The 23,685-nt window shown below is 38.0% G+C and overlaps 2 protein-coding genes and 1 pseudogene across 3 annotated transcripts; 2 read left to right on the top strand and 1 right to left on the bottom strand.

Annotated features, from left to right (window-relative positions):
* Positions 1-2,984: 2,984 nt before the first annotated feature.
* Positions 2,985-4,108, bottom strand: LOC148917919 (receptor-like protein EIX1; annotated as a pseudogene).
* Positions 4,109-6,140: 2,032 nt separating this feature from the next.
* Positions 6,141-11,161, top strand: LOC103342882 (putative LRR receptor-like serine/threonine-protein kinase At1g05700). Of its 2 annotated transcripts, none has more exons than XM_089050617.1 (13): positions 6,141-6,309; positions 6,417-6,954; positions 7,068-7,549; positions 7,675-7,813; positions 7,904-7,975; positions 8,063-8,134; positions 8,216-8,296; positions 9,015-9,175; positions 9,286-9,509; positions 9,606-9,732; positions 9,870-9,932; positions 10,035-10,224; positions 10,448-11,161. In XM_089050617.1, the coding sequence occupies exons 1-13, from the start codon at positions 6,219-6,221 to the stop codon at positions 10,857-10,859; spliced, it is 2,652 nt and encodes an 883-aa protein (XP_088906743.1). In that variant the 5' UTR covers positions 6,141-6,218; the 3' UTR covers positions 10,860-11,161. The 2 variants fall into 2 exon arrangements, with proteins under 2 accessions (XP_088906743.1, XP_088906742.1); XM_089050616.1 differs by having other exon boundaries at positions 9,283-9,509.
* Positions 11,162-15,312: 4,151 nt separating this feature from the next.
* LOC103342881 (putative LRR receptor-like serine/threonine-protein kinase At1g05700) lies at positions 15,313-18,321 on the top strand. The gene is made up of 8 exons (XM_016796885.2): positions 15,313-15,451; positions 15,563-16,103; positions 16,257-16,729; positions 16,855-16,993; positions 17,087-17,158; positions 17,265-17,336; positions 17,419-17,499; positions 18,105-18,321. The coding sequence occupies exons 1-8, from the start codon at positions 15,361-15,363 to the stop codon at positions 18,286-18,288; spliced, it is 1,653 nt and encodes a 550-aa protein (XP_016652371.2). The 5' UTR covers positions 15,313-15,360; the 3' UTR covers positions 18,289-18,321.
* The last annotated feature ends 5,364 nt before the right edge of the window (positions 18,322-23,685 follow it).

Below are 23,685 nucleotides of genomic sequence, written 5' to 3'. Positions count from 1 at the left end.
TGTGGAATTTAACTTACATTAGGGGATGAAAATACAGGGATTCAAACTTAGGATCTCCTTCTCTAACACCATGATAAGTTGGTTGGTTTACACTATTCCTAAAAGCTTAAATTGTTAGAATGTGAGCCCACAGTTATTTTATATTCTAACACCAAGGACATGGTTACATATGCATATGCAAACTTCTACACATGTATGCATAGCTAGTAAGTGGGCAATTAAGGCATTTTTATGTAGTAAACAATGATAAAACAATAAATTGAAGCAATACAATTGAAATATCAGTAGGACACAAGACAAAACTAACACTGGTAGCACTACGAAGAGTAGAAGGCTACAGTATGATACATAAGCAGGACCTGTACACTGCATCTAGCGTATTTTGAATTTTCCAGATCACCCCTGAATTTTAAAGTGTAGAGAAAACTTAAGCAAAACTAAAACAACAGCTTCAAAATACAAACATAAATTACAACAGGACTTTACTAGCCTGCATGTTATGCCATTACGTAACCATAAATCAAACCATTGTTCTATATAGATTAACCTTTGAACTTTTCTTTTCTTGTATAAGCTTCTTCTTGCCTGGATCAGTGAGTCATTCTACTTCAAATTAACTAGATTGGTCTAACTTTAGTTCAGGCAGGCATGGTCAGAAATTCAGCCTAGCATGTACTATGTGCTTTCCTAATAGGATGCGCCATCCAGAGATGTGGACGATGATTAAAAAGAAAAAGAAAAAGAAAATGCAATGTGCAAATAAAGCATCAGCTCAAACTCGTAAACCACAAAGTACAATGCAAAAGACTATAATAAAAATTTTCAACAACTAAAAGAGAAGGAAGTACAATGGTATTCAGCTAAGACATAACCAAGACAGGGTACACTGCATCTAGCGTATTTTGAATTTTCCAGATAAAGAAAACTTGAGCAAAACTAAAACAACAGCTTCAAAATACAAACATAAACTACAACAGGGAGTTGGGCGCTGCCTAGGCCGCCTAGCCCAGCCCAGGCCGCCTAGCCTCCACCTAGGCCGCCTAGCGCCCGCCTTGGCCGCCTAGCCTCCACCCAGGCCGCCTAGCCCCAGCCCAGGCCGCCTAGCGCCCGCCTAGGTCGCCTGGGTTGGTCTGGGCTGGCGTTTTGCCGTTGAGGCGTCGATGCTTAAGGTGGCACTGAGGCGCTGCATGAAGAAAGACCGAGAGAGAGAGAGATGAAGTCGAAACAGCGAGAGGAAGGAGTGTAGGCTACGCAGGGAAGAAGACATCTAACCTAATTTTTAATATAACTAACGGGTTGGGTTTTGTAAAATGGGCTTAAACATTGTATTAAAATGGCCCTATATTAAAAAACGCGGTAGAGAGGCTCAAATATAAGTTGTTTGATTCATATTAAAACTCAGACAAATCCCAAATAAGAGCAAGTTTATTTGGCTTATAACTGATGGCTTTGGACTCGAGAAGCAGAGCATCAGCAGCTTCCGGAGAAACTGAATTGGACATCTCTGGATGTGCTATTTTCCTCGGCTTTACCACCACCATCTTCTGCGTCACTCTTGTTTCCAGGTTTGACAACAGTCTCAAATGCTTTCCCAAAATGTTTGTTCTTGCAGTGCTCCAAAAATAGCTTATCCAAGATGTCCTGCATTTTCGTTATCCTCAATTGAAACCTCCTGGAAAGTTCTTTAATTGTAGAAGCTTTGTTGCCGATTACCAGCAAAAATTTCAGACTGTAAAATATAGATTCTCAATCATACACCATGATTGTAATAAGTTGCTATGCATTATTGTCTCATTTGTTAAGCCTTTGGAGTTCATGTTGTTGGCTTAGATCCTTCTTTGTAAATGGTCTTGAGTTTGATCCTCGTTTTCCACTTTTTTGTTGGTTTGCAGGGTGCACGCACGGTGGGGGTGCACATATATGTTTGCCTCGCTTTGTATCCATTCTGAAACTAGAACCTGCATTAAGAAGATCAATTGGTGCCACTATTTCGCTCAACTTTTCTCCAATGCTTAAATCTGAATATTCACCTTCCATCAGTCCTAACAACCATACTTCTCCTGGATGGCTCTCATCAATTTTGGTGTTATACTATCACCATGTTATCTTTAATTTTGCCATGGTTCATATAAGTCTAATTCTTAATATCTAATTCTTTCCGTTTAACAAGTCTTCTCTAATCAAACACAAATTTCCACACAATTGTCTACGTAAATTGGTCATCAATCATCACCCTATAATATGATACGATGACGTTTCTGACATGGACAGTTACGCACAAGAGGCCTACAAGACGACCAAGTCATGCATGCGATGTAACTTTGTATATTAGTGAACTCTGACTTGGCAGTAGCTTCTACGCTGGTGGGAGAAAATTAATTCTACTATAATAACCAAAGGAAATTACAATCAAGTGTTCAAATTAACTAAACTAACAGAACTTAAAAAATGGACTTTGAGAAGTGTATGATGACTTTCTGAGTTGCCGATCGATAATTGGATGATGAACATGAGACAAAAGCGTAGGCTTGAGTTAAGCCACATCCGACTTAACAACATGATCCAATAGGGCAATGTTACTTAAATTTGTGTGCTTGCTTCCCTTTTAGTGATCATGTCGTGGACATTCAAGCAACTCCTCTTTCTACTTGGTTTCGCTCTTAATCTGATGCTGCTAGTCGTTCCCAAGATGTTCAATCAAGTATATAAATAAATAAATGAAACAAAACGAAAAAATTGAAAGGACAATAGGCAAAAGGAAGCCAAAACTTCAAGAGAAATAGAGAAATGGGACTGGCCGTGATGTTGGCAGAGCACCGAACGCATCGTATCAGGTGAACCATGAAGAAACACAAGATCCAACCTCCAAACTGAGTAACGATTATGAGTTGTGACTGATTAGTTTGCCAATGAGTTTGTGCTATGTTATGTTTTGGAAGAGTTCGATTAAAATGATTTTCATAAATGATTGCCTCTTCTAGGAATCACAGATTTCCCAAGGACACTGGAATTGGACCTGATATTGAATTACTCGAAAGAGCAAGGAGGCGGAAATGTCTGAAGTTTCCTAGCTGATCGGATAGTGGACCTGAAAAATCATTTGTTGACAGCTTCAGTGACTCCATTTGATGTGAACTACACCCTGACAAGCTCCCCAATATTTCTAATACGCTGCCATTGAAATAGTTCCTTGACAGATCAAGAACCGTCAACTTACAAAGATTTCCCAATGAGTTTGGCATTTTCTCTTCAATTTGATTAGCAGACAAGTCAAGATTGACAATGGCTCTCAAGTTTCCAATGGAACTTGAAATTTCACCTCGCAAGAGAGTCAATAAAGGGATAAGGACTCAAGATTGCTACAAGTGTACAACCATTGAGGTATGGTACCCCAGATGATGTTCCACCTGAGATTAACAACTTTAAGCCTTGTCGTGTTTGCAACACCAACTGGTATTTGATTGAGTTCACAACCGGACATATGCAACTCTACCAGCATAGAGGGGAGTGTGTTTGTCACCTGAAACCAATCAGATGCTTTGCTAAGATCTACACACTCATGCCCAGGTTCTGCAAGCTCGAAAGACCAGAAAGCCATTGGAGATTCTCAACCTTCATCCAGTAGTAGCTTTTACCCTGGAGTCCTAGAGAGTGTAGACTTGAGAGATTTCCCAATTGATGCGGAATTATTCCAGCGAACTTTTGAGTCTGAGAGGTTAAGATATCTTAAACTTTTAAGAGAACCTAAGCAGCTAGGAATCTGCATTCCTCCAAAATCATTGTTGCTTAGATCCATGTAGCTCAGACGCTTTAAATTTAGTAGAGAAGTATTTACCTTGCCACCCAAAGAGTTTTCTTGATACAAACTGTAATTCAGATACGCATCTGAATAATAATTTCCAAGGTGCAGCTCACGGACATGACCGGTTAAATTGTCACAGACAACTCCAGTCCAATTGCAACAATCTCCCCCACCAACCCAAGATAAAAGCCTATTTGAAGGATCCTTGAGATCTTTCTTGAACATTAGAAGTGCCTGTCTCTCATTTTGTTTACGAGGCACTCCCAAATTTCCATTGCATAATGTATGAACTGTTTTCTTTCTCATTTTCAAGTTCTACACGACAGCTAACTGTCCCCAGTTTGACATTGGTAGAGAAACCGAAAACAGGACTCCTCGATCCCTTTGATGAGACATTAAATGAATCAATAGTTTCCAAGGATACAGATTCAGAGCTCGATTGCAGAGCAACTAGGTAAGCAATTAATCCCAGAATTGCAGCATATATGGATGGGGAGAAATGAGCATTAAGTGATGACACATTGATATAAACCTGAAATTAAAAGAAAAACTGAGAATCCTTTCAAACAACAAACCAACTGAGAACAACCAAACTATCACTTAAACTAGCAAAAATAAAAAGTTAAAAGCAGTTTCGTGATGCTAAGCAGTCTACCAATTGATAAATTTTGTTGGTTCACCAATGTTTTCAAAAGTTGAAACTATTAGGATATGAACCAACGATTATTTCATATTCAATCACTCCCACAGTCCCACTCACTCACATGTGGACCTCTTCCCACCAGTAGAGAGCCCAATGTGGAATTTAACTTACATTAGGGGATGAAAATACAGGGATTCAAACTTAGGATCTCCTTCTCTAACACCATGATAAGTTTGTTGGTTTACACTACTCCTAAAAGCTTAAATTGTTAGAATGTGAGCCCACAGTTATTTTATATTCTAACACCAAGGACATGGTTACATATGCATATGCAAACTCCTACACATGTATGCATAGCTGGTAAGTGGGCAATTAAGGCATTTTTATGTAGTAAACAATGATAAAACAGTACTTTAATATCTGCTTCATTTTGTTTGTTTCACGTTGTCAATTTTAATACTATTAAAACGATCAATTGAAGCAATACAATTGCAATATCAGTAAGACACAAGACAAAACTAACACTGGTAGCACTACGAGAGAGAGAGAGAGAGAGAGAGAGAGAGAGAGAGAGTGGGGTAGAAAGTGAAAAAAAACAGATTTTTACTCTAACCCTTTTCGAAATAATTACGGTTTTGCCACTGAACTTATTTTGATCCCCAAATCTTTCTTCGTTACAACTCCGATTCAAGCCTACCGCACGTCTACGGATTCGTCTCAGTACAACCTACCCGAAAATACTAGTCACTGCCCCAAAATCTTTCCGAAGAAGAAAATGACCAAAATACCCTTACCCCAAGGGTAAATTCGTAATTTCACTTAAATAAATTAAAATATGAATTAAATTGGAGTCGGGGTATTACACTTCCCAGACTCCTATGTTGCTATGGCTACCATCTCTTAAAAATCAGATGGTGTTTGCATACTGCAAAAGTGAAATGTTTCAAATTGACCACCATAATGATGACCTGGTATGATGGAGCTCTAAATCCCCTCAACACAACTTGTTCTCGCATGTCAAAAAAGATATTCCCATTGCAACCAAGTTTTTCTCCCACCTTACCAGCTCTCCCATGCATCTTTTTTTATCTAATTGTGGACCAACCCCGACTTAACTTGGCAGTAGCTTTTTGTAAAAGTGGTGAATTATTGATGGGATATCTAATTGTTTAATAGAAAATTGCCGGTACCATATCAATTATTGATATGGTGAGAAAAAAAAAAATTTAATGTTTCAACGTACTGGTATATCTTTCTGATCGCAACCCAATTGAATCATGCATCCTTTTGCATATAATTGTGGACCAACCACGACTTGGCTGTAGCTTCGGTAGAAGTGGTGAATGGGTTAATGTTTTACAAGTCTTTCCTAGATCCCACACGGTCTCCCCAATCAAGCCAGAATTTCCACACAATTAATGTCTTAGCAAATTAGTCATCTCTAATGTAACTTTCTATTAAAGAAGCCTTACTTGTGGGGATGGCAATGGGTCGAATCGGAGGTAGGTATGTCATTCTCATCTCTATACCCGTTAAGCTTTTTTCCCCCATTCCCGCCTTCATACCCGCAATATTCATTCCCTACCTTGGGGAATGGGTTCCCTGATTACGGAAGAAAAAAGTGTAGGCTTGACTTAGAATTAAGTTAAGCCACATCCCTTGTAACAACATGATCCACTAGAGCAATGTTAACTACTTGTCTATATAAAATGATATCCATTAATTCAACACAAAATACTTACTTAAATTTGTGTCTTTGCTTCCCTTGTAGTCATGTCGTGGACATCCAAGCAACTCCTCTTTCTGCTTGCAGGTTTCACTCTTAATCTGATGCTGCTTGTTCATTCCCGAGATGATCAATCAGGTAAATATATCAGCAGCAAGAAAAAATAAATCTTTAATTTTGGAAGCACAGTGTATAGCTAAGATATATACCTCTCTTTTTTACGTATACGTGTTTATATATCTCAGGGTTCATTAGCATAGATTGCGGCCTCCCGACAGATTCAGGTTATTCTGAACCGGACACTGGCATTAACTACATTTCCGATGCAACCTTCATAGACACTGGTGAAAGTAAATCCCTACCTAACATGAATAACTATCAATACCCATGCGGGTCTGTTAGGAGCTTCCCCGAAGGAGCCAGGAATTGCTACAAGATAAATGTTACACGCGGCAACAAATATTTGATCCGAGCAAATTTTTTATATGGGAATTATGATGGCCAAGATAAGAAACAAGAATTTGAACTGCACCTTGGACCTAATTTGTGGGATACGGTTAGGTTTGAAAATGCCTCCGATGCAGACATGGACAAAGAGCTCATATATGTCCCACTCCGAAACTATATACATGTTTGTTTAGTGAACACAGGCTCCGGGGTTCCATTTATATCTGCTCTAGAACTCAGGCCTTTACCCAATGCATCTTATCAAACGAAAACGGGGTCGTTGGCACTTGTCTCCCGGTATGACACGGGCCGAAGACATAATTGGACAGGATACAGGTGAGTCGTCTTCTACCTAACAATGAATTATATATATGTGTGTGTGCGTGCGCGCGCAATCCTTGAAACTTTAAATTTTGATTATATTCTGATAGAACGTTGGCTTTAATTAGGTATCCACTGGATATCCTTGATCGAATCTGGTGTGCCTATAATGACTTTGATGATTGGACACAATTAAACACCACATCCACGATCAACTCTGACTCTGGCGACCCTTACCAACTTCCATCTGTTGTTATGCGCACTGCTTCCACGCCAAAAAATCCATGTGATTCCTTGAGTATTATTTTCTTGTTGCCAGACAAAGATGCTGAATATTACGGTTACCTGCACTTTGCAGAAGTTGAAAGCCTCCAACTCAACCAATCTAGATTGCAATACGTTTTTTGGGACGGAGCCGGCACTTTTGGGCCATTTGCTCCTCAATACTTAAGAAATACCATTTACAGCACTAACGCTTGGAGCACTGGTGGACAATATGCTAATATCTCAATCACCAGGGCCAAGAACTCTACCCTTCCACCTATCCTCAATGCTTTCGAGATTTATATGGTTAAACATTTCGTAGAAGCAGAAACAAACCAAGAAGATGGTAACCACTAACTAATTAGTTCTTCCTTACACAAGTGGCTTCCTATCGTTTAGTACCTTACCAGTATGGAAGTGTACATATGAATTCTTCTGATGAAATCTTCTGTTTGCGTGTGAAAATATTAGTTGACGCAATCGCATCGATCAAGTCAACTTATAATATTAAAAGAAATTGGCAAGGAGATCCATGTGCCCCTCAAGATTACGTTTGGCAAGGAGTAAAGTGTAACCATCAAGAATTTGAGTCACCAAGAATAATATCCTTGTAAGTATATGTGACTTCAAACAAACTTCTGATATTTGAGTTAATTCTACCTCACGTGTTCACTAGTGAAGTTACAAAACATACAATCAGGAACTTGTCCTCGAGTGGCTTAACAGGGGAGATAGCTGCTTCTATATCCAATCTCAGAATGATACAGTCTTTGTAAGTGGTCTTACTGCATTTGCTAATGTAATGAGAAGGTAGACAATTCCGTTTAATGCAAATGAATTGAGCTGGTCATGATTTCAGGGATCTATCAAACAACAACTTAACAGGACCAATTCCAGAATTTTTGTCTAAATTCCAGAATTTGACTGTCCTGTAAGTTATTTGGTTATATGTCTAAAGTACTGTAAATGCTTAGTTTGTTAGAAAGCATCGTGATAGATTTTATCTTTGTAGAAACTTGGAGAAAAACAAGTTCACAGGCTCGGTTCCGGTAGGACTGATTGAAAGAAAGAATAATGGTTTTCTATTATTAAGGTATGCTTTTCTTAGTAAATCAAGCCCTTCAAATTCAGTGTTTTGCACACCCTAAAATTCAGTCTTTTGTATTTTAATTTGGACAAACTACAAAAGACCCCCCCAAACTATAGGGTCATTTTCAAGTTCATATTCCCACCTTTGGGGACATTTACAAGTACATAGTCAAAGTCACGGAAAAGACCCCCCAGGCTGTATGGTTGCTGTAGTGGGGTGGGGTTTGGATCGGGGTGGGTTGCTGATGGCGGCGCTAGGTAGGAGGAAAGGAGATATACTTTTTCTTTTTAATTTTTAAAAAGTAAAGAATTTTTTTATTATTTGTTTGTCAATCTAGAGTTCCATGTCAATAAAAATGGGGCCTATGTTGACACTTCAGCATTTAACAGAGTTATTAACGGTTTGTGTAACGGAGGAGAAAATTTGTAGGTTTTCCCTGACTTTGAGTATGTACTTGTAAATGTCCCCAAAGATGGGTATGAACTTAAAAATGACCCTATAGTTGGGGTGGTCTCTTTTGTAGTTTGTCCTTTTAATTTTGTATTAACATACCATAAGTGTTTTCTATTAATTTTTAAATATCCTTAGAATCCAAAGTTATGTAATTATCAGGTATTTCCTTAGAATCTGATTATTGAGAGTTTTATAACATCTTATTTTATAAAATCAGTTATTAGAATTTATCAAAATCTAACTGCAGTTTCCAACCATTTGATCTCAGTTTGTGCAACAATCCACATCTATATCGGCATGGTTCTTGCAAATTAAAGAAGAAGCACAATTTCATTATTCCCATAGTAGTGCCAACCGCTGGAATTTCCATCCTCTTGTTAGTTGCAGTAGCTATCTGGTGGTGGAGCCTCAAAAGGAATAGGCATGAGGGTAAGACTTCCAATATATGTTAAAGTAATTTCTTTCGGCGATAAATATGAAGACTGAACGTTTTGGTTGTATAAGATACATGCTCATTAAACTTGTCATGTTTTTAGGAGGAGATGTCATAGATGAAAAAGCAAGCCCTCAATACGGGTCATTAGAATCAACAAAGCGACAGTTTACATATTCTGAGATAATAAAGATGACCAACAACTTTGAGAGGGTTCTTGGCAAAGGTGGATTTGGAACCGTTTATCATGGCTACATGGAACATACTCAAGTGGCTATAAAGATGCTTTCAGCATCATCTGTTCAAGGGTTCCAACAATTTCATGCAGAGGCATGTTTGTCAAATTAAATAAACTAACACAGTGTCTTGAGCTCAATCTTATGTGATGAATTGACATGTGTTTATTTGTGGGCTCTTATATTGCAGGTTAATCTTCTTATGAGAGTTCATCATAAAAACTTGACAGGCCTTGTTGGATATTGCAAAGACGAAACCAACGTAGGGCTTGTCTATGAGTATATGGCCAATGGAAACTTATTGAACCATCTTTCAGGTTTGACTGCAAGTAGTACTTCCAAATTTTTGGGAACTCTGTAACTTAATTCTTGCACCACCATATGATTGGGGCTCCTTTGTAAGTTAAGACAGAAAGAAACAAGGCTTACACTCCTGTTCTTCTTATGGTTGCAGATAGCAGATCACGTATCTTGATTTGGAACGATAGACTTCGAATAGCAACAGATATTGCACAAGGTCTGCAACTAATAAAATGATTTTCATGATCCTCGTTTTTAGCAAGAATCTCTTTTATTGTTTGAATTTTTATGTGAGAAATGTAAGAATTTTAAAATGCAGGATTGGAGTATCTGCATTGTGGTTGTAAGCCGCCTATAATGCACAGAGATGTGAAATCAACAAACATCTTGCTGAATGAAAATTTCCAAGCCAAAATATCTGATTTTGGCCTGTCTAGAAATTTCCCTACTAATGATGGAACTCATGCATCCAGCCTTCTTGCTGGCACTCCTGGCTACCTTGATCCTGAGTAAGTATTTCGTACTTATAATTTTCCCATTAGTAACTAAAACAGCAAGTCCGGGAATTTCCCTAGTAGTACTTAAATTCGCAACAAGTCTGGGAAGCAAACACAAATTAACTAAAACAGCAAGAAGAATTAGGAAAGAAAAAAAAGTGGACATTTTAGCAACGTCCTTTGCATCAGAAAATGTGATCTGATGAGTTCCATGTATATACGGTTTGGCTGGCAGGTTCTACCTATCAAACAGGTTAAATGAGAAAAGTGACGTTTATAGCTTTGGGGTTGTGCTGTTGGAGATTATCACAAGCAGACCTGTTTTAACGAGGACGCATGAGAGAATTCACATAAGTCAATGGGTTGGTTTCATACTTGCAAATGGAGACATTAACAACATCGTCGATCCAAGGTTAGAGGGAGATTTCAATACCAACTCCGTCTGGAAAGCTGTGGAAATAGCAATGGCTTGTGTATCCATAAATGCCATCAAGAGGCCAAGCATGAGCCAAGTAGTGGTGGATTTGAGGGAGTGTTTGGCAACAGAATGTGCTCGAACAAATCATAGCCGTGTAGCTGAATTGGATAATTCCAATGCGTTAATGGTTGACAATTCGATCGTTAGGCTAACTCCCTCCGTGAGGTAGTACTGGTACGAGTACATGATGCTTCTGCTTGAGTTCCATTATGCCTTTGTAGCTAATCATGAAAAAAAGCATGAATTCGGGCTCTTGTTTTGGCTCTGTTCTAGACTTCTAGTATTGATATAAGTTCTTCATATCGCAGAAGTCAGGCTTCATCTTCCAAGTTTGTAATCTTCCATATTTCTTGGATGTTGCTCAAGTGCATGAATTAGGCTTCTTGTTTGATCTATGTTCTTGTATTAACTTAAGGTCATATTACCATAAATATTAGGCCCCGTCTCCAAAGTTTTCAATTTTCTTGCGTATTGTTATGTTTACATTCTCTTGGTTTAATTTTAATTTTAATTTTTTTGTAAAGCTCGATGGTAGGAGGAAAACTTAATCAAAAACTAGAAAGAAGTAGGAAACTATGTGATTCCAATTGCAACTATCCTCAATCAAGACTTTATGAATAATGTCTAGAGGCATTTCAAACCACTCGTAAGATTGATCGATTTACTGGGACAGACTCGTGGGGCTTTTTGTTAAGTTTCTAATTCAAGTACATCCCTACCCGCACCCAATTACACAACCTGAAATCCAAGCATCAGTTTGAGAATCTCAGATGTGCGAGAAAATTTCTAACACAAAAAGAGTTGACAATTACACCAGTCTTACTCGTGGAAAATGTCCAATGGGTAAATTAATAATAATCAATGGGCTATTAACAATTGATCATGGGATAAGAACTTTCATTCTAGAATCACCTTAATTATAGTTTAGCCACTCTAGTTGGCCAGTGATTGAAGCCTAATATTATATCAATGGGAAATTTGTGCACATAATATATTTCACATACGACTTTTTCGAAGTTTCGACAGTGACTAGCTACCGTGCAGCAAAGATATGTATACCAAACCATTCTAGTACTAATAATATGTTTTATTAGCTAATGGGATACTTCACTTTCTAGCATTACTCAGTCAAGAAATATATCTTACCTAATAATAATTATAAAAATATTGGTGTTTACTTAGTTTTGACATTTTTAGAAACCGATGTTGACGCAAAACTTTGGTTAAAGAAATCGATGTTGTTTCTGTAAAAGACATCGGGTTTTCCTCAATGCCTTTTACAACCCCCTTTAGCATCATCTTACGAGGCATCGGTATGTGATAATAAAAGGCATCGGTTTTTCCCCGATTCCTATTAGCCTTTTTGTAGTAGTGCTTATGACTCTCTCTCCCTCCCTAGCCAAAAACAAAATGACAAATAATAATAATAATAACTGTTAATGTATGGTTTTTACTATTTTCTTTTGGCTTCCCTTGACAACTTTGTAATAGGATGCGTAATGTAATTTATCAAGCTCAAGTCTAGATTAGGGAAAACTTTTATTGGTGCTCTTCTCTAATCTCTACTCTATGGTGGCTCAAGCAAGTTGACAAAGGTATTGAGCATTGCATATCATTACATTAAACAATCTTAATAAAATGATGACTAGTCATCCATTTCTCATATGACTAGTCATCCTTGCTTCCAGCTGGATAACAAACTGTTTTGTCCTATTCTTCTTTCTCTCTCTCTGCTGCCAAGTGGGTTTCTGACTTAAGGAATTTTTTGGTCTGTAAAGGCCACGATTTCTCATTTGGCAATTGTCTCTTTTGGGGAGGAAGTTTTGGAAAGATTGGCTTGCGATCTTTCTCTTCTTCTTCCTCAAGAGAGAACCAAATATTTCATCTATGAGTTTTTCCAATTGATATCTTTTTGAAAAACTGCTTTTGAAACCCGAATCTGCATCTAGCTACTTAAATCATTTCTCATTTATATCTAGGTCAGATTCAAGATTGATTTCTTCAAGAGTATGGTTTCTTGAAGAAATTGGTCATTCTCCTTTGAATCCAAATTGGTTTCGGTTTGTGTTGGAGCTTGCAAGCTAGTGCCATGGGATGAACGAGCAGGAGAAAGAGCTGTCATTGCCATGAAGAACTGAGCTTCAAGTTTTGCTAAGTTGGAGAAGAAGATTGCACAAAGGAGGTATTGCTCATATTCCTAAATAGACCTAGGTGCTTCTTGAGCTTGGTTGTGTTTCCTTTGTAAGAATCTTTTTCTACTTAGTGGAGTGCCTGGTCGGTTGATGACTCCCAGTTTTTCCCAATGGTGGGTTTCTGGGTGAACAAAATCTGTTTTGCATATCTGTAATTTTTCTGGGTTTGTGTTCTTGGTGGTTGACTAGTCATCTTTATCTGTTGTTTGATGTTTACATGATAATGATGATTTCACACACTTTCACCATAGTTGTTGCTAGCACAGGGGATGCCTAGATTGACGGGTCCTTCTGAGTGCCTAGGTTGTCACTAGTAATCTTCTAGGATTGCAGGTACATTGTGGCATGCTCTGTGTATTCTCTTGGTTGTGATTGTTTCATGACTAGTAGTTGACTAGTCATATGTGTATTTGGTCTAGGTTTAAAGTGTGTGAAGATTGCTGTGTTGTTGTGTCTTGTTTGTGTGATTAAATTTACCCCTTGTCACCTAAGTACCATTTTCAATAACACATTTTCTTTAGGTAAAAGTAAAAAGAGAACTACTTTCATTAAGTGCCCATTTGACATTGCTTATTTGGAGTGATAAGTGATTTTAAAAAAATTTGGGAAGCTCAGCCCTTTTGGTAAAACCATGAGAAAATCACTTATTGTTGAAAATTGATATGAGAGAAAGCTATAAAGGAAAACAACTAATGAGGTGCTTTCATTTTCTGATTATGCGGGAATCAGTTTTGAAGAGGTGTTAGGTTTAATAATTATGCAAGAATCATTTTCTGATTATGCAGGAATTAGTACCAACAACACTTTTAATAAAAAGTTTATCAAACACCAAACTGCTTTATCTCACAGTTGATTTCTCCCACAGAAAATCTAACAGCGATTATTTTCACAGTACAACAATACCAAATTGGCCATAACTAGTCAATAATCAATTATTAATGTCTAATAATCAATTATTTTACAAGCCTTCCACATCAAGCCCAAATTTTCCACACGGCAAGCCAAATTGGTCATACTCACAGCTAGAACATGGCATTAATTGTGACATGGACGGGTATGTCCACGACGACCAAGTCAAAGTCAATGCTCAATATTCAAGCAGAAAGGGAAATTTGCATAAATACCACCTAAACTTTTAGGTATGTGTGTCATTACCACATGAACTTTTAATTTTTATTTTTAACCACCTGAACTTTGTAAAGTGTTGTAATACAACACCTATGTCTAGCTCCGTTAAAATTTCCATTAAATTTAAGGGTATTTTCGTCAATTAACTGACAAAAATGAATTATAAAGAAACAGAATTTAAAAAATAAAATTCACCAAATTATACTCATTACCCTAAACCCTAAACCCTTTCCCCCACCACACCCGACCACAAACACTCTGCTTTTGTCTCTTGGATTATCAAACCCCTTCTTCTCAAACCTTGAGATTATCTCTCCCACAAGTCCATGCTGACAGCGATTATTTTCACAGCACAATAATACCAAATTGGCCATAACTAGTCAATAATCAATAATTTTACAGGCCTTCCACATCAAGCCCAAATTTTCCACAAGGCAAGCCAAATTGGTCATACTCACAACTAGAACATGGCATTAATTGACATGGACAGGTATGTTGACGACGACCAAGTCAAAGTCAATGCTCAATATTCAAGCATAAATACCACCTCAATTTTTAGGCATATGGTCCAAATTCAACTTAATCTCTCTTTTTTCAAGAAAAAAAAAGAGAGAAGAAATTTCATGAAGAACTTATCAAACAATTACATCATCATCAAGGAACGAGCAAAGCCAAGAGGGGTCTATCCTTGTACACCTCCACTCAATCCAATCCAATAGTTGTATCAGAGCACTTAATAAATTCCAACAATTTGTATCAGAACTTTGTTTGATCATTTTGGGCGTAAGGGCTGATTCTAATCCTTTATCAGGGAGGGCTATTCGAACAACCTTGGGTGTAAGGGCTGGGATGAGGGAGAGCATGTGTAGTGTAGATAGATAGTTATCTCCCCTCTACTTGTATTTGTAGATGGTGCTTTTTTTTTTTTTCCTAGCTGATTTTGTGCTAGGCTTCTATTTCTCTTATGGTTTGTGTCGTCCGCTAATTGTTTTATGGTCAACCTACCGACCTTTTAGGTTGGATCTTTGTATATTTGTGAAGATCTATCGTTCTTTTGGTCTCTGATGTATTGTCCTTCTAATTGTGCTCAATGTTGTGCTTTCAAATGTTAAAGAAACCATGCAAACTAACTTATGCACAGAACAGAAAATTCTACCAATAACCAAAAGAAATTACAAACAAGTGTTCGTGCACAAATTAACTAAAGTTTTTACACCACTTGAAAAATGGACTTTGAGACATGAGACAAAAAGCGTAGGCTTGACTTATGTTATTTTTATATATAAAATGATATCCATTCAACACAAAATACTTACTTAAGTTTGTGTCTTTATTGCTTCCCTTGTAGTCATGTCGTGGACGTCCAAGCAACTCCTCTTTCTGGTTGCTGGTTTCGCTCTTAATCTGATGCTGCTTGTTCATTCCCAAGATAATCAATCAGGTAAATATATCAGCAGCCAGAAAAAACAAATCGTTAATTTTGGTAGCATAGTATATATAGCTAAGATATATACCTGTATTTCTTACATATATGTGTTTTAATATATCTCAGGATTCATTAGCATAGATTGTGGCCTCCAGGCAGATTCAAGTTATTCTGAACCGGACACTGGCATTAAGTACATTTCCGATGCAACCTTCATAGACACCGGTGAAAGTAAATCCACATCACCTAGTTACAGAGAGTATCAACAGCGATACAGGTCTGTTAGGAGCTTCCCCGAAGGAGCCAGGAATTGCTACAAGATAAATGTTACACGCGGCAACGAATATTTGATCCGAGCAAGTTTCTTATATGGGAATTATGATGACCAAGATAAGATACCAGAATTTGAACTGCACCTTGGACCTAATTTGTGGGATACGGTTAGGTTTGAAAGTGCCTCCGATGCAAACATGGACAAAGAGCTCATATATGTCCCACTCCGAAACTATATACATGTTTGTTTGGTGAACACAGGCTCTGGGGTTCCATTCATATCTTCTCTGGGACTCAGGCCTTTACCTAATGCAACTTATCAAACGACAATGGGGTCATTGGCACTTGTCTCCCGATATGACACGGGCGAAACACCTGATGGGACAGGATACGGGTGAGTCGTCTCCTAGCTAACTATGAGTTCCACATATATATATATATATACACACACACACACACACACACACACACACATATGTGTGTGTGTTTGCAATCCTTGAAACTTTTAATTTTGATTATATTCTGATGGAACTTTGGCTTTGATTAGATATCCATTCGATATTCATGATCGATACTGGGATAACTATGACTCCGATGATTGGACACAATTAAACACCTCATCCACCATCAAATCTGAATCTGACGAACCACCATCTGAGGTTATGAGTACTGGTTCAACGCCAAAAAATCCAAGTGATTCCTTGAGTATTAATTTCTCGTTGCCAGACATAAATGCGCAATATCAAAATTACCTGTACTTTGCAGAAGTTGAAAGCCTCCAACTCAACCAATCTAGATGGCAATACATTTTTAAGAACGGAGAGAACATTTATGGGCCACTTGCTCCTCAATACTTGTACATAGATACCATTTACAGCCCTAACGCTTGGAGCACTGATGTAAGCGATGTAAATTTTTCAATTACCAAGGCTGAGAACTCTACCCTTCCACCTATCCTCAATGCTATTGAGATTTATATGGTTAAACAGTTCGGAGAAGCAGAAACAAACCAAGAAGATGGTAACCACTAACTAATTAGTTCTTCCTTACACAAGTGACTTCCTCTCGTTTAGTACCTTGCCAGTATGGAAGTGTACATATGAATTCTTCTGATGAAATCTTCTGTTTGCGTGTGAAAATATTAGTTGACGCAATCGCATCGATCAAGTCAACTTATAATATTAAAAGAAATTGGCAAGGAGATCCATGTGCCCCTCAAGATTACGTTTGGCAAGGAGTAAAGTGTAACTACCAAGAATTTGAGTTACCAAGAATCATATCCTTGTAAGTATATGTGACTTCAAACAAACTTCTTCTGATATTTGAGTTAATTCTACCTCATGTCTTCACTAGTGAAGTTACAAAACATACAATCAGGAACTTGTCCTCGAGTAGCTTAACAGGGGAGATAGCTGCTTCTATATCCAATCTCACAATGATACAGTCTTTGTAAGTATATATGTCTTACTGAATTTGCTAAACGAGTACTTACCAATGTAATGAGAAGGTAGACAATCAGTTTAATTTAAATGAATTGAGCTGCTCATGATTTCAGGGATCTATCAAACAACAACTTAACGGGACCAATTCCAGAATTTTTGTCTAAATTCCAGAATTTGACTGTCCTGTAAGTTATTTGGTTATGTGTCTAAAGTACCGTAAATGCTTAATTTGTTATAAAGCACCGTGACAGATTTTATCTTTTGCAGAAACTTGGAGAAAAACAAGTTCACAGGCTCGGTTCCGGTAGGATTGATTGAAAGCAAGAATAATGGTTTTCTAGTATTAAGGTATGCCTTTCTTAGTAAATCAAGCCCTTCAAATTCAGTGTTTGGCTCACCCTAAAATTGAGTCTTTTCTATTTTAATTTGGACAAACTACAAAAAAGACCCCCCCAACTATATAGAGGATCATTTCAAGTTCATATACACACCTTTGGGGACATTTACAAGTACATAGTCAAAGTCACGGAAAATACCACCCAAGCTGTTTGGTTGCTGTAGTGGGGGTTTGAGTGGGGTGGGGTTTGCATCGGGGTGGCTTCAGTGGTGGTTGGAAGGGGTGGGTTGCTGATGGCGTCGCTGGGTAGGAGGAAGGAAGATATTTTTTGTCTTCTTTTCTCTTTTCAATTTTTAAAAAGTAAAGAATCTTTTTATTATTTGTTTGTCCATCTGGAGTTCCATGTCATTAAAAATGGGGCCAAATGACCCAATAGTTGGGTTGGTCTTTTGTAGTTTGTCCTTTTAATTTTCTATTATCCTTAGAATCCAAAGTTATATAATTATCAGGTATTCCTTAGAATCTGATTATTGAGAGTTATATAACATATATTTTATAAAATCAGTGATTAGAATTTATCAAAATCTAACTGCAGTTTCCAACCATTTGATCTCAGTTTGTGCGATAATCCACATCTATCTCCACATGATTCTTGCAAATTAAAGAAGAAGCACAATTTCATTATTCCCATAGTAGTGCCAACCGCTGGAATTTCCATCCTCTTGTTAGTTGCAGTAGCTATCTGGTGGTGGACCCTCAAAAGGAATATGCAAGAGGGTAAGACTTCCAATATTTGTTAAAGTAATTTCTTCGGCGATAAATGATGAAGACTGAAGGTTTTCGTTATATAAGATACATGCTCATTTGTGTCAGCATAAGTATTCACTCACTCGTCTCTTATTCTTTTTGTTTTTTGTTCTGAGGGCTAGTCTAACTACATACGTTTCATAACCAGCTGATGCAAAACCTAAACATTTTTTGTTGAATTATAATTAAGTTGATTTCAGGATTAGGAGTTTTGTTTTCAGCTTAGTTGTATTTCTTTATACTTAGTCCAGGTGTCATAGCTTCATTGGTTAGATAGTGAATGGCTGAGATTGCTTAGATGAATTGCATCCAGCTGGTACTGTGCTAACGACTATATTCTTCTCACACCAAGAGTGTGATATATTGTACTGAACACTGAGTAATGAGAATGTTCTCTTTGCTACACGTATAGCAGAGCAGCCTTGGATTTCATCAGACTCTCTCTCTCTTCTCTCTTATCTCCAAATCATATTCTAAGATCCTAAAACTCTAACATGGCCTCAGAGCCAGGTTGCATCATCCAAAAGCTGGGCGTTGTTCTGTGAAGAAAATCGATCAAGGTGTGCTCATTCTAAGCTCACGAAGCTGACTGAGTTTGATCAAGGGTCGAATCTGAAAACATCTTGTTTTCAGGTGATTCTGAAATACGTAATGGCTGGATCTGGAAGTTCAGAGGCTAGAATCCCCATTTTCTCAGGTGAGAACTATGAATTTTGGAGGATTAAAATGGTAACCATTTTCAGATCATATGGTTTATGGGGTTTGGTAGAGAAGGGGTTCTTAATCCCAGATTCAAAGACGCAGCAGGAATCTGAGGATGGTTCAGAAGAAGAAGTTGATGAGAAAACAGCTGCGATTCTCATGAAGGATGCGAAGGCCTTGGGTATCATTCAAAATGCTGTTTCTGATCAGATTTTTCCCAGAATTGCCAATGCTGACTCTGCAAAGATGGCTTGGAATCTGCTATATTCAGAATATCATGGTGGAGAGCATGTTAGATCGGTAAAGCTTCAAAATCTTAGACGTGAATTTGAATACACTAGGATGCGTGATAGTGAAACCTTATCTGAATATCTTACTAGACTAACTGATTTGATTAACCAAATGAAAACATTTGGTGAAGTTCTGTCAAATGAGAGGCAGGTTCAGAAGGTGTTAATTAGTCTAAGTAAGAAGTATGATCCTATATGCATTGTGATTGAAAACACAAAGACACTAGAAACTGTGGATTTGCAGGAAGTAATTGCAATTTTGAAGAGTCAGGAGCAACGGCTTGAAATGCATAGTGTTGATACAGCTGAGAAGGCATTTGCCTCATTCACTGTGAGTGCAAAGGGTCAGAACAAAAACACTTCTCAGTCTGGTTCATCTAAGTCACAGAAAAGCTGGAATTCTAAAGGGAAGTCATGGGAGGCAAAAGACAAGTCACAGCAGAATAATTATTCTGCACAGAACCACACTTCAACTCAGTTCTCAAATCAGGAAAACACGAAGCCTCAATGCAAGGTGTGTTCAAAGCATCACTTTGGTGAGTGCAGGTATAAGGGAAAACCAAAATGCTATAACTGTGACAGATTTGGACATCTTGCTAGGGACTGTACAGTGAGCAAAAATGTGCAGAAGGCTAATTGTGTAAATCAAATGGAGGTAACAGGAAATCTGTTTTATGCAAATTGCTCAACCACTGAGATCAAAGCCAATGAATGGTATATTGACAGTGGCTGCAGCAATCATATGACAGGAAATTTAGAATTAATGGCTGATGTGAGAACTAATGTAGCTGGGAAAGTACAAATGCCAACTGGTGCACTAGTGAGTGTAGCTGGTATTGGTTCACTGAGTATTGATACAGCAAAGGGCGGAAATACATCAGAGAAGTTATGTACCTGCCAGGATTGAAAGAAAATCTGCTAAGTGTTGGGCAGATAGATGAACATGGGTATTGTCTGGTGTTTGGAGAAGGAATGTGCAGGATATTTGATAGTCCATCCATGGATTACCTCATCACAAAGGTGGAAATGAAGAGTAACAGATGCTATCCTGTCTCTTTTCTAGCTGAAAAACAGTTACTAATGAAGACTAGTTTTCTTCAATCCCCATGGATTTGGCACAAGAGACTTGGTCATCTGAATTTTGGAGGATTGAAGCAGCTAAGGGATAAAGAAATGGTACATAGTTTACCACAATTGGAAGAACAAAGTGGTGTGTGTGAAGGGTGCCAATTTGGAAAACAGCACAGAAATGTTTTTCCAAAAGATCAAGCACAAAGAGCAAGCAAAGTACTAGAGCTAGTACATGTGGATCTCTGTGGTCCCATGAGAAATGAGTCTGTTGCAAGGAACAGATATTTCATGCTGATTATAGATGATTTCACAAGAATGACTTGGGTATATTTCTTGAGAAACAAGTCAGAAGCCTTCTATTGTTTCAAGAAGTTCAAGTCCATGACTGAATTACAAACTGGACACAAGGTGAAATGCATAAGAAGTGACAGGGGTGGAGAGTTTATGTCTACTGATTTTTTGGAGTTCTGTGAAGCTAATGGCATTCAAAGGCAGCTTACAATGGCCTATACTCCTCAGCAGAATGGAGTAGTTGAGAGGAAGAATAGAACTGTCATTGAGATGGCAAAATCAATGTTACATGAGAAGGGAATGCCCTTATTTCCTATGGACAGAAGCTGTCCATACAGCTGTCTATTTGCTGAACAGATGTCCTACCAAAGCTCTCAACAACATTACTCCATTCGAAGCATATAGTGGAAGGAAGCCTGGAATTGCACACTTGAAAGTGTTTGGTTCTCTGTGTTATGTTCATGTGCCAACTGAATTGAGACACAAGCTGGAACCTAAGAGTACAAAGGGAGTGTTTGTGGGATATGCAACTTGTGAAAAAGGATATAGAGTTTTTGATCCTATTTCTAACAAGCTTTTACTGTCAAGGGATGTGACATTTGATGAAGAAAAAGCTTGGCATTGGACAAACAAAGATGGTTCAGTTATGACATCATACTCAATTGAAGACCAAGTAGACTTGGATTTGAAAACTGACAGTTCTAATGAGAACTCTACTGGTACACCTCAAACTTTGGATATGCAAGAGAGCACTTCATCAACTCCAGGATGAATCTTGGCTTAAGGCTATGGAAGATGAACTGCAGATGATTGAAAAAAATGAAACATGGGAATTGGTAAATAGACCAACTGAAAAACCAGTGATTGGAGTTAAGTGGGTGTACAAGACAAAGCTGAATTTGGATGGCTCTGTGCAAAAGAATAAAGCAAGATTAGTGGCTAAGGGGTATGCTCAGAAGCCCAGACTGGATTATAATGAGACTTATGCACCTGTAGCCAGATTGGACACCATTAGAACTCTTGTTGCTCTAGCTGCTCAAAAGGATTGGAAATTGTTCCAGCTTGATGTGAAGTCTGCTTTCCTTAATGGTGTGCTGCAAGAGGAAGTTTATGTCAGTCAGCCTGAAGGTTTTGTAATTAAAGGCAAAGAAGACAAAGTTTATCGTCTGCATAAAGCTCTTTATGGTCTGAAGCAAGCCCCAAGGGCTTGGTATGGAGAGATAGACAGCTACTTCACTCACTGTGGTTTTGTGAAAAGCTTAAGTGAAGCAACTTTGTATACCAAAGTGAGGGGAGATAAGGAGATTCTAATTGTGTCTATCTATGTAGATGACATAGTATACACAGGGAGCAGTCAAGCATTGTTGGCTGAATTCAAAGAAGACATGATGGCTAAGTATGAGATGACTGATTTGGGTTTACTTCACCATTTCCTCGGCATGGGAGTTGTGCAGACTGTGTCTAGTATATTTCTACATCAAAAGAAATATGCTAGCACCTTGTTGAGCAAGTTTGGTTTGACTGAGTGCAAATCTGTGACAACACCTCTTGTTGCCACTGAGAAACTAGCTAAGGATGATGGGAGTGGAGCTGCAAATGAAGAACAATACAGAAGCATTGTTGGTAGCTTATTGTACTTAACTGCTACAAGACCAGACATTATGTATGCCTCAAGCTTGCTAGCTAGATTCATGCACTGTCCTACAAATAGACACTATGGAACAGCTAAAAGAGTTTTGAGATACATCAAAGGAACTCTGGACTATGGTCTTGAATATGTGAAAGGCAAAAGATCAATTCTAGTTGGTTACTGTGACAGTGATTGGGGAGGATCAGTTGGTGATTGCAAGAGCACATCAGGGTATGCTTTTAGTTTTGAAAGTGGAGTATTTTCTTGGGCCTCAGTAAAACAGAACTGTGTTGCATCTGCTCTGAGTATATCAGTGCAGCTGAGGCTACTACTCAAGCTATTTGGCTCCGTTTTGTGCTAGAAGACTTTGGAGAGCTTCAAACTGAAGCTACTCCATTGCATTGTGATAATATATCAGCAATTGCAATCACTAAAAACCCTGTATTCCACCAGAAGACAAAGCATATTGACAGGAGGTATCACTTCATCAAGGATGCATTGCAAGAAGGAGTAATCAATTTGGAATACTGTCCTACAAACGAACAATTGGCTGACATTTTTACCAAACCTCTGGCCAAAGACAGATTCAATTATCTCAGAGGCATGCTTGGAGTGAAATCACCTCAAGACTTAAAGGGGAGTGTTGAATTATAAGTGCTTAAGTTGATTTCAGGATTAGGAGTTTTGTTTTCAGCTTAGTTGTATTTCTTTATACTTAGTCCAGGTGTCATAGCTTCATTGGTTAGATAGTGAATGGCTGAGATTGCTTAGATGAATTGCATCCAGCTGGTACTGTGCTAACGACTATATTCTTCTCACACCAAGAGTGTGATATATTGTACTGAACACTGAGTAATGAGAATGTTCTCTCTGCTACACGTATAGCAGAGCAGCCTTGGATTTCATCAGACTCTCTCTCTTCTCTCTTATCTCCAAATCATATTCTAAGATCCTAAAACTCTAACATTTTTCTCTCTTCCAACAATCCAGCATGTAATATTTGCAAACCGTAAATTAAGATCATTGATTAGTCAAAATAATGTCCAAATGTGTGATAATGATCCGCTGTCGAAACATAACATTTCAGATATCTGAAAATGAGCATTTCTTTTTATATGATCCTTGAAAATTAGCACATTGTCGATTGAGGGTTCTTTCTGAACATGTGTGTACCTCAAACCATGAAAACCATACAAATCCCTTAAAAGAAAAGAACATTCTAAATGTTCACCAAACCATCACAACAAGATGTGGAAATGTTGAATTACCCGAATCACTAAGTACAAATGCACCATGCCGTATACCTCATCATATAATTGGCCCAATCTGAATAGTAAAATAAGAAGTGGATAAATTTCCACTATAGAGCATTCAATCAATTATGCAAACAGAAGGCCCCTGAAATT

This window comes from Prunus mume, linkage group LG4, assembly GCF_029339155.1.
Source record: "Prunus mume cultivar Tortuosa linkage group LG4, ASM2933915v1, whole genome shotgun sequence".
Lineage (NCBI taxonomy): Eukaryota > Viridiplantae > Streptophyta > Magnoliopsida > Rosales > Rosaceae > Prunus > Prunus mume.
The sequence above is the reverse complement of the archived record's forward strand: the minus strand, read 5'-3'. Positions and strand labels throughout refer to the sequence as shown.

Coding starts and splice junctions, on each gene's coding strand:
- LOC103342882 (XM_089050616.1), top strand. CDS start 6,219: ATGTCGTGGACATCCAAGCAACTCCTCTTTCTGCTTGCAGGTTTCACT. Junction 9,176..9,282: donor CAAAAGGAATAGGCATGAGG/GTAAGACTTCCA, acceptor TCATGTTTTTAG/GAGGAGATGTCATAGATGAA. Junction 10,225..10,447: donor CCTGGCTACCTTGATCCTGA/GTAAGTATTTCG, acceptor TTTGGCTGGCAG/GTTCTACCTATCAAACAGGT.
- LOC103342881 (XM_016796885.2), top strand. CDS start 15,361: ATGTCGTGGACGTCCAAGCAACTCCTCTTTCTGGTTGCTGGTTTCGCT. Junction 16,104..16,256: donor CCTGATGGGACAGGATACGG/GTGAGTCGTCTC, acceptor GGCTTTGATTAG/ATATCCATTCGATATTCATG. Junction 17,500..18,104: donor AATGGTTTTCTAGTATTAAG/GTATGCCTTTCT, acceptor ATTTGATCTCAG/TTTGTGCGATAATCCACATC.